Source organism: Haplochromis burtoni, unplaced genomic scaffold, assembly GCF_018398535.1.
Source record: "Haplochromis burtoni strain Fernald_Lab_line unplaced genomic scaffold, NCSU_Asbu1 Contig_2, whole genome shotgun sequence".
Lineage (NCBI taxonomy): Eukaryota > Metazoa > Chordata > Actinopteri > Cichliformes > Cichlidae > Haplochromis > Haplochromis burtoni.
Genome location: NW_024582363.1, coordinates 2,811,767 through 2,827,104, shown reverse-complemented (window position 1 = coordinate 2,827,104; position 15,338 = coordinate 2,811,767). Strand labels below are relative to the sequence as shown.

Here is a 15,338-nt window from a genome sequence, read left to right as displayed (position 1 = left end):
AAAATACAAAATAACTTCATGTTTTAAATTTTCTTCTTTTGGCTGCTCCCTTTAGGGGTCTCCAGAGCTGATCATCTGCCTCCATCTCATCCTTCTCTGTCACACCATGTCCTCTGTTACTCCATTCATGAATCATCTCTGTGGTCTTAATCTTATCCTCCTGCCTGATTGTAATATATTCACAATTCATCTTCTGCACATGCCATCCTTCTGTCACAAACCACCCCTGACACTCCATCCTCTCCATCCTGCTCTTTCTTATTCACCTCTCTTGTGCACTGTCCATTGCTTTGGCTGGTTGACCCCAGGTATTTAAATGCAGCCACCTTCACTACTTCTACTCCTTGCAACATCATAGCTTTACAGACACGCCCTCAGTCACACATGTCTCCTGACTGGAAATAGTGACTGAAAAACTAAAATCATGAGGAAAGTGTATGCTGAGATCAAAAAGGGCAGACACCGAGGGCCAGTAGAAAAACTTTTTCAGCTACAACAGTCACCCCCTGGTGGCCATTAATAAAAATCAGGTAGAAGAATTGTTGCTTGGCATTGTGAGCATTTACATTCCAACAGTAAAAGCATCTTCACTAAAACGTAAACATTACAACTCAAAGCCAACATGAAACAACAAGCTTTGTACTGTGACAGTAGGAAAATCCTCACGGACATTGGTAATGAGCTAGCATGCACAACGAAACACCTGACATTGTCACAGCTGAATGAAAGTTAGTCACTGTTAATTGTATTATTTAGACCAGTGCGTTTGTAATATGTTTCTGTATGATCATACCATCAAGAAACAGTTTTATTGATCAATAAGAATCTATTATACTTTGGAAAAAAATCTTTTATTGTTTTTTGTTTTTTTTTATCCTCTGAAAACATACAGTACACAGCTCAGACATAAGACAAGTCACCGTAGGTATTCCCATGGATAGTATACTACACATACAAACACACAATTCCTTAATAAAATTTTATAATTAAAGAATCATTTTTATATATGAGAATGCTCCCAAATGATGTTAATAACTATACATCTTTACATATATATATATATATATATATATATATATTCTAGTATCTTTTAATATGAAATTCTTATCAAAAACAGAAGTGGTTTCCTTAGTTTTGTTATTTGCTCCCTAATTTTTTACTTATCTAATCATAAGTACTGTAGATAATCTTATCTATTTTAGATAATGGTTAGTAACAAAAACATCAAAACAGCTGCTATGGACGGATGCTGCACAATAACAGTAAGTCATGCTGCTACAGTAAGACAGAATGGAAAACAGGGGTCTGAAAAATGTGCAGGTTTTATAATAATTTGCTCTTCATTAATGTTAAATATGCATATACATAATACATAATATGAAAATACAATGTATAGCTGAATTAAAATCAAAATGTCACCTCATTTGTAATTCTAGTGGCTATAAAGAAAACTAAATATGTTTCCCTGTTTTTTTTGCTCAAAACAAAAAACGGAATAAAGGTTAAGAAGTCACAATGGAAAGAATCACAAAAGTAAATGCATGGTTTAAAAATATTATTGATACAGAGAAAACAGCTTCACAGCTGTCCTTAAAATATATGTAATGATTTGGATGCAGATGAGGTGTTCTTTTTTTTTTTTTACTTGTACAAGTCTGTCAATGTACATAGAAAATCATGAAGAGTTATTATTTAATAATTGTTTTTTGATAATTGGCAGAAATTGTGATCATAGCTATTGAAATCATCCTCACTAGTCAGCAAAGGGCGTCCCACGCTGTGTCAGTCATTCACACTCTCACTCTTACAGCGCATCTGACCGGATGGTATGCCAGCGAGTAGTTTCTATTTGCCCCCGACTGCAAATTTCCCTCCAGTGTTTCTGTCCCTCCTCTGAAGCATCAGTGCCAATCAGCACCCGACCCAGAATGCTGCTCTTAGTGTAGAGGCGCCCCTGTAGATAAATCAAGAAAATGAAGATGCGACAGAGATCTCAGAATAATACGATACTGGTTGGTGACTTTTGTAGAACTTCCTACCTGCATGACGATGAATTCAAGCACCAGTGGTAGCTGATTTATGTCACCGGGGGGCAGGTCAAACAGGAATGGTGCGTTCCAGATGGGGTTTGGACCACTGGCCCCTTTAGTCTCCTTAGTACCAATTACCTTCCCATCCTGACGCAAGTTAATGACAACATAGTGGTCTGTTGGAATAAAATTACATCCTTAGTTATGATTATAATCAGATTGAATCAGTTTATTAAATTACATTTCCTTTCTAGAAAGGTCAACAAATAAAAAGGAGCAGCAAACATCAGTTACAGGAACATTTTCAGTTGGTGCTAACAAACCAAAGCAACCTCACTGCAGGGCTGTGTTGCTAGATTCACATAAAATGATTTGCAACAGTTTATTTATATCCTTAAAATTCCCTCTGCTCTCCTCTCTTCTCTAACTGTTTCATATCTGCATGATCACTTATAAATACATAATCTCAATAATCCAGTCAAGCGTACTAATTCGATTTACTAAAACTAAAAGCAATGTGCAATCGTGCATCTGCAAAGCCCATTATTCATATATTTGACACGGGTGATTTGATGTTAAAGCTCACAAGAAACACATAACTGACTTTATGCTTCAAAGTGTCAGTTTAGGTTGTTGTTTTTACTTTGACACAATTTCCTACTTCCTCCTCTGCTCTTCAGCGAGGCTTTAAATCGGATGGCACAGACAGGGGGAAATGACACCAGGGCGATTTGTTCCTAATCTGATTATATAACAAACCAATCAGAGATCTGGTCTGTCTGACCATAGATGGGCAAACAGGAAACAGAACAATAGATCTGTATACTTACAATGTGCTAATGGGAAATTTAACCCTTCTCCTTTACTTGGAGGAGATTATGGTTTACTTCAATACACCACAGAGCGATCAAGCATTACATTTTATTAGTATTTTTTCTGGAATATTAAAACATGTTTAAAAAAAATGTTATGATTATTATAAGGGTTCACTATCTTTTTGGTTTGTAAATTTGGATTGTCCTGGGTTATATCATTTTGAAACTGAGGTGGGCAGTAAAAACATAGACTAAGGCTTCAAAAGTTTACAGTACATGTGAATCAAAGAGTCCATCGAAATCCCAAGGCACAGTGAAAGTGAAGTGGGATCCCTGGTCCCCATGCCCAAAGTGCTTCACCAGCTTGTCTCACCGACACCACTGGGCAAGAGTGAAGCCAGAGGAAACTGGTTGTGGTCCTTGGGTCCAAATTGGTCCTCTGATAAATTTGATTCAATTTTATTTATATAAATGCCAAATCACAACAACAGTTGCCTCAAGGGGCTTTGATCTGGGCATAGGGACGGAAGACTAATCAGATCATAACCAGCAGGGCAGTAGAGTGTGTGTGACTTGTATATTAAAAAATACTAACATTTACTTTTTACTGCTCAGTGCAGAGAAAACTATATGCAATTTTTTAAAATGCAAAATGTATAAAAGGGTTAATAATCCACACTTAACATATGAGAAAATGTTCATAACACACTTGTGAGCTAGCTTTGTTGAGGGTGGGTAGAGTTGTCTTTTTTTCCTTCTTTCCTCTACCAGCTGACACAGATCAAAAGGCAGGGTACGCTCTAGACAGGTTATCAGTCCATCACAGACATAACACAAGAAACAGACAACCACACACTCTCACATCCACACCTTAGGCAAATTTATGAGCAGTAATGTCATTATAATTATAATCTTGAGCAGTGACCAATTAACCTAACAAGCATATCCCTGGACTGTGGCAGAAAACCCAGTCAGGAACGAAGAAACATTGCACTGCATTCCAGTGCACCACTCTGCCACCTTATTACTAAAACAACATTAATATTACACTATCTAATTATTACAGGAGCCTTCAGTATTGTGATATTCACACTGAACCACTGATTTTTTTAAAAACAAAAAACAAGCAGAGCAGGACGAGCAGGACAAAACGTTTGTTGCTTTTGGTAATCTTTAGGATTAAACAGATTTAATTTGGGGTCAGCGTTTTGGGAGGAATTTCTCAAAGGTAATACCAATTGCCTACAGAGTAAAAAACATAAAATGCACAATGTCAGAGGCTTTGATAAAGTAAAAAATCAAAGTCAAAATGTAGTTGGGTTAGTTAGTCAGTTTGGGACACTTTAGTGTGAAATTAAAGATGACACAGGTATCTGGCAGAAAACCAGTACTTCACATCCAGAGATAATAATCCATTAACTTATCAAATAAAGTGCTGCTGTTATTTGATGGCACCTGACAATGACATCAATTAACTGTGAGCTGAGTTATCACGAGTTTCCCACCAATAGTCAGTGTCTGTGTCTTTTAATTATGGTTTTGATTAAAATCGGGCTTTAAGGAAGGCAATGGCAAAAATAGTCTATTTTGTAATTTAGGTATGATGCTTCCTCCCACAGCCCAAAGACATGCAATTAGTGGTGTTAGTTTTAAATGGACATTCTAAATTGCCCATAGGTGTGAGTGTCAGAGTGAATGGTTTTTACTGTCTCTCTGTGTTAGTCCTGCGACATTCGGGCAAACTGTCTTGGGTATATCCTGTCCCTCGCTCCAAGGTTAGCTGGGATAGGCTTTAGCCAGCAGAATGGATGAATGGATAAAGGTATGAGTGTAGTCTTCACCTGGAGCTCCTGGGATCCTTGTGAGCTTGGCCAGATTCTCAGCCTTTCGAACCATCACCTTGATGCGCTGGGCCAGTGTCTGGTACTGCAGCAGGATGAACAGTTGCCCCAAAGCCCGTGGCACACACACAGAGCTCTTCCTGCGGCCCAGCGTTTCCTGAGAACTCACACTCTAAGGGTAGAAAGGACGGAAAGACGAAGAGATAGAAATGTGAGGCTTAGAAAGAAGGGGAAAAGTTGTCTTTCACTCAGCAGATGTTTGCTTCATCTGTTTGGGGAACTGTGGATAAAAACCAAGGGAAAGAGGTGATTCAAGCAGTAAAACCAGAAGTACTCATGAATATGCTTCTATAGTGCTATCACTGAGTGAGTCGATCAAAGCAGTAAGGCTCAGATCTGTGAAAATCAAAGTTTTAGTTCTCAATCAATGGGGTTTGCTGTGAATCATTGCCTGTTAATATAAAGGAACAGGTCAGAAATTTAAATCTGAATGAGTTTCTGCAAAACATCATACGACATCTTGGGTTCACCTGCCAGAGGAACTCAGCAGGGCTAAATCTACGCCACTTTTTCAGTCACTTAAATCAAATCATCGATATTAGAGGTTGTCTTTTGTGTGCAGCTGTCATGCTTGAGGATTCCATTTGACCAGTCATCCTTAAACAATAAAGACATCCATGCACTGTGAATAGGAGCAATAGCTCATCTTTAAATCTGATACAAATTTTAATCTGACTTCATGTCAGCTTTCATTAGCTTTCATTGGTTGGTGAGTCACATTCTGCTGTCAAGCTGCTGTGTTAGCCCGTCAGCGACTTGCTGATGCTGGGTAGCAGAGTGTGAAGTCAATTTCATTCAACAAGTGAGTTTTGGTTCACTGCCTCTGACTGTCACTAACACTGTCACTCAGTAGCACTGCCTTGTGGGTAGGTTTATCCTTCTTTTTCTGATTTTCTGTCAAACACTGTAGTTAGATCCATAAATTTTTGGACGATGACACAGTTTTGCCTCTCAATGGATCTAACAATTATTTTTTTCTGTTTAGGAATTACAAACATTTTTACACATAGTAACCCGTTTTCAGAGCATAAAAAAATTGAACAATTGACTGAAAAGCAGTTTCAGGGTGCAGTGAGGCATGTCCCCACATTATTGGCAAAATAAGCAGAAAAAAGATCTGGGGTTGATTCTAAGCTTCTAGTGCATTTACAGTAGCAGCTGTTATTTGAATATAAGGTTTCAAAGAAATATAAGTGCAAGTGAGGGCCATCAAATAAACAACCTGATGGATTTTTTAAAAATAAGGAATGCACCGGTCATCTGAGCAACACCAAACGGCATGAAAGACCACAAAAGTCAACTAAAATTTAGTTGACTTTGAAGTTGGGGTTCTTTTTCTGAAATGCATTTTATTTCTCTTTCACTACAAGGAAAAAGGCTTGATGCTACCACCTTTTAACCCCTCCTGGATTATGGTTATATAATTTATATGAATGCCTCTGCTCATTCTCTCCATCTTTTAGACTTTTGGACTGTTGACTGGTCCTCATTCCCCATTTGCAGGAAGGTTCATTGGTTTAATTTTATCTATAAATCTATTTGCATACTCGCCTCTTATTTATCAGATTACATGTTAGATAAACATTTTAGTCATAGTCTACAGTCTCAAGAATTCATTACATTCAGTGTTCCATCAGTTTGTGCAGAACTTGGAAAGAACACTTTCTCCTTTTCTGCCTCGTCATCATTGGATACATTGCAGAAGTACTTGCAGCTCTCTCAAATGATTTCACTTATAGACTTTGAAATTAAAAATGAATTCCCAGTTCCTAGTGAAAGCTTCATCCTGTTCTAAATGTTTTAGATCAGTTCTACTCTTGCGCTATGTGATATCTTTAGAATAGAATATAATTAATATGGTCATTACAGCTCTGGCTGTAAACGTAGTAGTCCCACCCAACTGCTGTTGGCTTTTAAGAAGAGGGTCACCTTATAGGAATCAGTCCCAGTCGGAGATAGAGAAGGATTATTTTGAACTGTGAATTATGCAAAGCTACTATAGCAGAGTCCAAAAATTAAAAAAAAACAAAACTGCAGAAGATCATAACACAGTTTCATGACACAATTGGTCTTTTCAAAAAGCATTGGTCATTTTATACTCTGTTTAAAGACAGCTTACTAAATGTTCAACAAATGTTCATCATTAGTTTGAAGCCATTGGGCTTGTGTAGGCCGTCCCTTCAGGAAGCCTACACAAATATTTTTATCAGACTTTTTGGAGAAAGAAAATCCTTGAAGTGTAAAATAGAACAGAGGTCTCACAACTCAGGATTACAATATGTGATTTACATTGTTAATGCAAATATGAGATTGTTTGGGAGTCAGTTCCATAATCAAGTTTTGCAACTATATCATTGTATAAAAATATTTAATTTTCTCTGTAATTAAAAAAAATCCCAAAGCAAATTCTTTTCCACCCACAGAATATATTTTACATGAAAACATCGCATTATGTAATTTTCTGGCTGTTATTTTTGGAAACAGACTATGAAAGTCTCTTCTTAATTGTAAATCATCTCGAGTTATATAACAAACAGATTCTATGAATCATCCAATAATTTCCAAAAAACAGATGCCTAAAGAGACTCTGAAATATTTTCCTCCAACCTAATTTCTGTGTATAAGTAGGAACAATTGACTGCACATTGATATTCTGTAAGCAACAACTTATATTAGCTTCCCATTACATCAGATAAATTCAGGTTCATTTATACCATAGAGCGGGACATCACACAAAAGTTGCCTCAAGGCACTTTATACAGTAAGGTAAAGTGTTCTTTCACCCACAGGTGTAGTGCTCGCTCACTCGACCGGCCCTCCAAGCTTAGTGACACACTTGGGAACATCAGGTAGTGCTTATAAGAAAGGAAAAAAATCTATGTTTTACACCAGTTCAACACTATTAACCTTAAACCTATAAAGAAAAAAGGTCACTTTAAATTTGTGAGAGTTTGTACTTTTAACCTTCTTTCTGTAACATGAATGCTTTTTGCCCCCCAGTAGCTGAAAGGTTATTTGCTATGTAACAAGAAGTTGCATTACATTAAAGGAAAAGTAATAAGTTAATTGTAACAGCTGACTGATGCAGTGATACAATATAATACGATACTTAGATTATTTTTGTAGACTTTCTGCATCCTGGTGGGAAATATTATGTGAAACTCCAACTCTGCAGCTTTCTGCTACTAATGCCAGCTAAGCAAGCAAAACGGTTCTCTGGTTTGTTTATTTGTTTTTTGTTTGTTTTTCAGAAAGGCTTCCCTAATGTTATTTATTTTTCCCTTCCTATACTCTCCTATACTGGAGAAAGTGGAAATTTGCCAGGAACGCTACAGGACTGTGATTTAAAGTGAAAACAAAGAGTGCATTTACATGAAACAAATCAAAGTTTGCAGATCATCCTGATCACTCCACTTTTGCTTGAACATATCAGCCCCTCATTCCCATAAAATGTCAAAATAACTAAGGCAATGCAGATGAATGATTAGCAATATTTCAGCTGATCCCATTACACTGATAAAGAAAACTGGCCCTTTACTATCTATGCAGAAGATTTCTACAGCTTCCAATGCACAGTTGATATATACATGAACAAGAATACACAAGAACTATTCAGATTGCTGAGCAGCTGTGTTTTTTCTAAGTAAACTCCCGCTTTGTATGCACACACCTTTGTGCCAGGCAGCTGCTGTTACTAAGAAAGAGGAAGGTAAAGGTGTGTTTATGTGGAGAGTTTGAATCAGGTATAAAGGTGAGAGACTGAGGTGGGTATACCCAGCTGATTGTCACTTTACTGTAAAAAGCAAGTTGGCACACCCCAAGAGAATCCAGCACGTCTCAGTGTGACCTGAAACACTAGGCTCACCTCCCTTCAAAAGCTTGTTATTAATGTCTCCTGGCAGAGTATCAGCAGAGCCGCAGAGGCCACAGCGTGGGCACACTGCCCATTTGCTGCACTCTACTTGTTTGCTCTGCAGTGGCGAACAACAGCGTCACCATGACTAACAACAGTGGAAAAACAGGCTAATGGGAGAGCTGATTAGATGCTGCATTCCTTCATGGGAAAACCATGATACGTGTTATTTATGACTGAAGTGTAGTTTTCCCTTTCTATTAAATCAAATGAAAATGGAGACTGAAATTATACTATCAAGTCAATGAAACCAGGAGAACAAAAGTAAATTTACTTGATTGAAATTTTGACTGAGTTAGGGCAGACACGGTACTTTTAATTTAGCTACACATGCAGCATATGTGAGGAACCAACTGTTCTGCAGACTTTGATGTGTCATATCATGTTACTTTTTTTCACTGAAAACAAACGTTCACCCAGGGCTGCTACAATATCTGACTTTCATCACACATATAAATTGTAATAATAGCATTTTCACAAGATTTACAGAAAATTAATCACTAAAAATGCATTTACACTTGAACTGTAAAAACGGCAGCTAAATGAACCGAGAAAATCTAAAATAGAATCACTTGCAGGAAGAAATAAGAGAGATTTTATAACTACTCCCTCTAAAATACCATCACTGATCATGTGTACAGTTGTAGTCATGTATCTAAACAGTTGGCATTGGTTTGTTAACTGCCCTAGATTTTGGTGGTTACCAAAATGCCAATCTGGGTAAGTACTCAAGGACTCCCCACCCAGATGTCCACCTTTAGCAGGCAGCACTGTCCATTTCCTGCTTGATTATAATTTGCAAAATCTACATTAAATTGCATTTAATATGACTGGAGAGCAATAGAACCCATATACTCATTAGGAAATTGTTGCATCTTAGTTTGAGTGAGCAGTCCAGTCATTTTGTCTGTTTTCCCTTTGATTTCTGTTAAACTAACGATCTGGTGGCTGTAGCTTCATACTTTCTAAGCAAACACAGGTGGCGAAGAGACAGTTTCAGATGTAACTCTTTACTTTGTGCTCTTTATTTCTATTGAAGTTCTAAAGTCCTGAATGTCTCCAAAAGTTGATTCTGTTCATCTGGCCGTAGAGTTTTTTAGTGGGAGAAACATTTCGTCACTCATACAAGTGACTTCTTCAGTCTCAGCTGACTGCAGGTTTCCCCAATCTTATAAACAGTACATTTGCATAATGACATTTGCATAATGACTGAAACCACCCCACTGAAGGAAAAAAGTCCTGAATGCTGTTAGGAGATATTTAAAAAATAATAATTTTCATTTGTTTGGTATTGCTACCAGATAAAGCATTACCACATACTCTCTATGGTATTTCTCTATGCTCCCTGGTACTGTGCATTTATTTTAGGTCTCTTTTAATCTCAAGTTCAAGTGTTTAAAGTCACTTTCTACAAGCATAAGGCTCAGAGAAGCTTTTATGGACAATCTGTTGTGTTTTGGAACTTGCATTGCCCCTTTTTTAATTGTAATTGTAATACCTATGCCAGATAAATTTCATGATCAAATCATCTCACCATATACCTTTTTCAGCTTGCTCTTAGTTGGGCAGAGCTGCCTGGTGTAGGTGGTGGCAATGTCAGGCTCCCAGTCCAACTTCTCACAAGGCAACTCCACTATCCCCAGCGCAGCCTCTCTTAGACCAGAGAAGTCCCTACTGTAGACAGCCAGTTTCAAGGTACAGGTCCGCAGCTCTTCCACAGAGCTCACCTGCAGTGCAAAGCTCTGGTTGTGGAGCTCTGGGCTGAGGCTGCGCCGTCGTGACGATATCTGCTGTGGGGAAGGGCAAAGTGGAGGAAGGCTTGCCCTAACAAACACCCCACTGCGCCTTCGACTGACCCCCAAGAGACCTAGGATGTTGACCACCAGGGTGCCACAAGCAGAAGAGAAGACCACGGAGAAGTGAAGGAGTGGAGCTGGTTTGGGAGGGGAGAGAGAGTTAGAGCCATACTGTGATGGACAAGGCTCTCCCTCCTCCACAGGAGGTCTGACGGCGCCTGCAGTCAGACAACTGCTCTCACTGTAAATAAAATTTTCACCAGTCACAGTGCAGCGCCGGCCGATTGCTCGACGGGATTTAGGCACAAAACTCAACCTGGTGAGAGAAGGCAAAGAGGCTCGGCCATGTCTTGGAGGTTTATTGGGTGAACAGGGAACTGCAGGAGTGCTGAGGCGCCGCAGTGGAAAAGAAGATCTAGGAGATTTTACCAGGTCAGCTGACCTGGTAGGGCTGGAGTCAAAGGGCAGAGCAGTGAGGTCATCTTCAGAGGGAGAAGAGCTGCTCTTAGAGAAAGAAAATTCAAACACATCCCCATCCAATTCTTCATATTGCTGTTTCACAATTTGCGTACAGGGCGAAGGAGTCAGTGTCACAGTCACACACTCTGCAGGATGAGGAGACAAAAAAACTGCTTCTTTGTCCTCCAATGAGGCTTTCTTCCTTTTGCGATAGCAAAGGATGCAGCCAAGAACTAGACAATAGCAGAATACAGCTAGACCCACAGCCAGCAGGATCTGCAAGTGAACTAGAAAAAAGGTATAAATATAAAACATTAATATTATGTCGTAAAAATGCAAAAACTAGAAAGGAACAGGAAATCAAAGCACACAGGTATAGATACAGGTATTTGAAATGTGAAGCAAATGATTTTGTTTGACTGAAGGCTCAGAAAATTGAAGGCATATTCATTACAAACAAAGTTACTGCAAAACATCTTGTTGTGGCTGCATTCTGGAGGAATTGTCATCATGATAACGGTATAATTTATATTGTTGTAGTTGCATTTTTGATCCAAGGGAGCACTGCACTGCTGTAAGATAAATTATTTCTGTTTTTATTTATCTTAGAAGCATCCATGTTTAAAAAATAAAACAGGTTATTGCATACTGTAACATCACCTTTCTTTTGCATCAAGTTATTATGATGAGCTAAAAGTCCACTTTGGTGTTTTAAACACCTTTAAAACATGAAAGAATATCAAAACAACCACAGACTGAAGCTGTTAAAACAGAGCCCTGATGCTGATTTAATGTCAGATAATGGGATAATGTATTGAGATGACTCATGCATCAAACACACTCGTGGACAGGGCAGTAAGCATGATTATTGTGAGGTAAACAACCAACAATGTCAACAGTAAACCATTACTTGTGTTTTTGAAAGTATTAAGAGTAGGTCCACCACAGTTTTGCTATGAACAGGTATACGGTCTTACCCCCAAAAGGAGTGTCTCCCTCACATCTATAAAATTGCTTATCACAGGAGACTTAGAGAGTCAACGCACTCTGCACCCTTTAACGCCACAATTATTACTTACCACAATTATTCACTTATTACATTAAGATGGGATCACAATCAAAGCAGATCAATTTCAGCCCTGTCAAAGTCCAGGAGCAGGGAGCTCCTCACTCTGCCTCAGTCATGACAGTACAGAGTGGGTGGATGCAGCAGTGATGTTGAAAATTAAAGGCTGATGGGATTGCTCTAAAATATGAGTCAGCCTGACCAGCCAGTGGACATTATTGCCAACCAAATGATGTAATGGTGAAACCTGAGTAGAGATAAATCAGCATTTAATGCAGATTTCTTTTTTTCTTGTTTTTAATCCTGAAGGATGTGTGTGCATTTTGACATGGTATGCATTATAGCTAATCCTACACTAAACATTTTTAAATGGCATGCAAATAACTGAATTAAGATCACTGTACTTCCTAGGTTGTTTTTTTAATTGTTATTTATTTATTTATCCATTTGTTTGTTTTCTCGGCATACCAAATTATCTAAAACAACTGTAACCAGGATATGTTCCCACTCTGTTTTTGCAGTTCATGTATCAATGCAAAAACAAACTGATTTTTAAAGCTGTTTCTATTTTCCTCTCGGTTATTTTTCGTGTTTGAAATCTTTTTAACAGCCATAAGTGGAAAAAACAAACAAACAAGCAATCAAATAAAATAAAAAAACGATGTTATGCTCTGATATTTTTCCCTGTCTGAAGAATAGACCATCGGGACTAAGGTACAAATTAAAGCAAACACAGACTGTTCATTGACAAAATTAGTAAAATCTAAAAAAGACACCGAACATTTCCTACCTGCCAGCATGTACTGCGACATGTTCCCACGCCGTTTGGTTTGTGTGTGTGGAGTCACTGTGAGCACCGTTTATGAGAGTGGTTCATCGCCAGTGCGCAGGAACCTGAAGCCTTCCAGCCAATAGATTCATCGGGTAACTGGGCTTTTATTTCAGTTGCACTGACCGTGCATTGAAGGCATAAAAAGGTGCTGCCTCCTTACTACAGTTCAGCCAACCGACGTTACTGTTCACTTTACAAATTTATGAGGCACAGCAGCTAGGTTTATGCTAGATGTCCTGCAACTGTAACCAAATTAAAAGTAAAACAAATGCTCAGGCAGAATATCATATTAAAATTCATGCATGCCAATCAATAAGTCAGATACGGCGTGCTATTGATTACATCTATCTCTAAGTAACGATCTTCCGTGACAATAGTAAGGGACTGTTTGAAAATTACTGTAAGCTGAAGTCGAAGAAAAAGAGAATGTGCTAAACTAGTTAAAGTTAAATCTTGAATGTGATTTACTGAAATCAGGTATTTGACCATATGCTTTTTTTTTGCAAGCCTTAAAAAAACTTAAACGGCTAAATCTTAACGGCTTCAATTTTTTATGTTATAAACCAAGCACACCCCCAATGACATTACACTCTGATTGGAGCTCTCTCCACCTGCAGAACACACACACACACACACACATACACGCACGCACCCACGCACGCACACACACACACACACACACACACAAAACTGTTCAAGAACAAAACACCTAAGATAATGGCTGCTACAAATTTCTTATCAAGTGTCATAGGGATACACAAGAGCATCCCACATAATACCAGAGATTCTGCTGCAAAGATCCTAGTACCAAACATCACAGGACACACCCAGAGGATCACGGGTCCATGCCCAATAAATCAGTACATTATCTGGACACAATATTAGGTAAGTGGGTTTTAATATTGTGGCTAATTATTGCCATCGGTTGGGCCATCAGATTTTTTGCAAGTCAGCTGTGAAAAACAGTAGAAATAGCTGCACCAATCCAGATTTATTTGTATATAAACACCCTATTAAACCACATTGAATATTAATCAAACCTGCATTTCCTCCAAGCCACATCTTTAAGGTGCCCTGCAACAATGCTACGCAATGCTACAAGTTACTTTACATTTACTAAGAAGCTGCTTTTGGTGACAAATCGAGTATATAACGCACTGTGTAGAACTTGCAGGCACTTAGAAGGAGACAGATGCCTCATTTCGAGCTACACACCCCATAATTATCACCACCATTACTACATTAAAAAAATAAATACAAATTCAAATTGAACTATGAATAAGACTAAGACTTTTCCTTTTCACCTATCTCCACACCGTGTCACACCCTTTTAATCTTCAAGAGAGAAAAAACAGTCTGTCCTCAAAATCCTCAGTCTTAGAGTGAAATTATATGCCCGAAAGCAACAATGTCCAGCCATGAACCATGGGTATTGTTGTGCTATAAATACATTTATTTTAAGGCGAAAATGGGCCTTGACGGAAGCTTTATGCTCTTCCAGATTAAAATATTACATATCCTGGAGGGTCACTTTTTCTGAGCTTTTGCAAGGATGAATCAACTATAATATGACTGCAAATTAATAAGATAATATTTTTGTACGTGAACATTTTAGGGCAACTGAGTATGGTCATTCTGAAATTATCGGTTATGAAAGAGACTGATATTTGAAACACATTTGCAATAGAAATGAAAATCTGTGTGTGCATTCATAGTCTAACTGGGAATGTGGATGTGCTTAGAAAAAGATCATAAGATTTTGATCCATCTGGAACTTTGGCAATATTTCATACCTGACCTCAAAATTGAGCTCAGATTGGCCATTTGGATGTGCTGAGAGGTAACTGCATTAGAGCAAAAGCACATTTTTAAATGCAATAATTTTTAAAATGCCACAGACAATTGAAAAAATATTGACTGTCAAATCTTAGCAGTATGCTTACAGCAACAACAAATATTTTAAGGTCAGCCTAATACACACACACACACACACACACTCAAATGGTTTTAGAGGACTTCTCCCTGAAGCAAGAGTCAGCTGTGATTATCACAACTGACTATCATACGGGAGAAAAAACACAGGAATCTTATGTGCATTTATGTATGATTAGCATATTATGATTCTGAAATATAAACTGATGTGATTAAATGGCCTGTATTTGTATAGCGCTTTACTAGTCCCTAAGGACCCCAAAGTGCTTTACACATCCAGTCATCCACCGGTGATGGCAAGCTACATTGTAGCCACCCTGGGGCGCACTGACAGAGGCGAGGCTGCCGGACACTGGCGCCACTGACCACTACCAGTAGGCAACAGGTGAAGTGTCTCGCCCAAGGACACAACGACCGAGACTGTCCAAGCCGGGGCTCGAACCGGCAACCTTCAAACTACAAGATGAACTCCCAACTCTTGAGCCACGATCGCCCCTTTAGCCATTGGTAAAGTGAGCATGGGTCTAACACAATAAAATCCTCATTTGCCATGGCTTTAGTTGACTTACCTACAAACATTAAGTAGGTAGTAAA

At 38.5% G+C, this 15,338-nt stretch overlaps 1 protein-coding gene across 1 annotated transcript; it reads right to left on the bottom strand.

The window, feature by feature from the left end:
* Window positions 1-1,093: 1,093 nt before the first annotated feature.
* LOC102309238 (synaptotagmin-5) lies at window positions 1,094-12,998 on the bottom strand. The gene is made up of 5 exons (XM_005913026.3): window positions 12,771-12,998; window positions 10,201-11,201; window positions 4,687-4,858; window positions 2,040-2,206; window positions 1,094-1,954 (listed from the first exon to the last, which is right to left on the bottom strand). The coding sequence occupies exons 1-5, from the start codon at window positions 12,790-12,792 to the stop codon at window positions 1,805-1,807; spliced, it is 1,512 nt and encodes a 503-aa protein (XP_005913088.1). The 5' UTR covers window positions 12,793-12,998; the 3' UTR covers window positions 1,094-1,804.
* Between the last annotated feature and the right edge of the window lie 2,340 nt (window positions 12,999-15,338).

Excerpts from the sequence above, each read along its gene's own strand:
- LOC102309238 (XM_005913026.3), bottom strand. The coding sequence starts at position 12,792 with ATGTCGCAGTACATGCTGGCAG. Across the intron at positions 11,202-12,770 it reads GTCGCAGTACATGCTGGCAG|TTCACTTGCAGATCCTGCTG; the intron begins GTAGGAAATGTT and ends CCTTTTTTCTAG. Across the intron at positions 4,859-10,200 it reads CTAAGAGCAAGCTGAAAAAG|AGTGTGAGTTCTCAGGAAAC; the intron begins GTATATGGTGAG and ends TTCTACCCTTAG.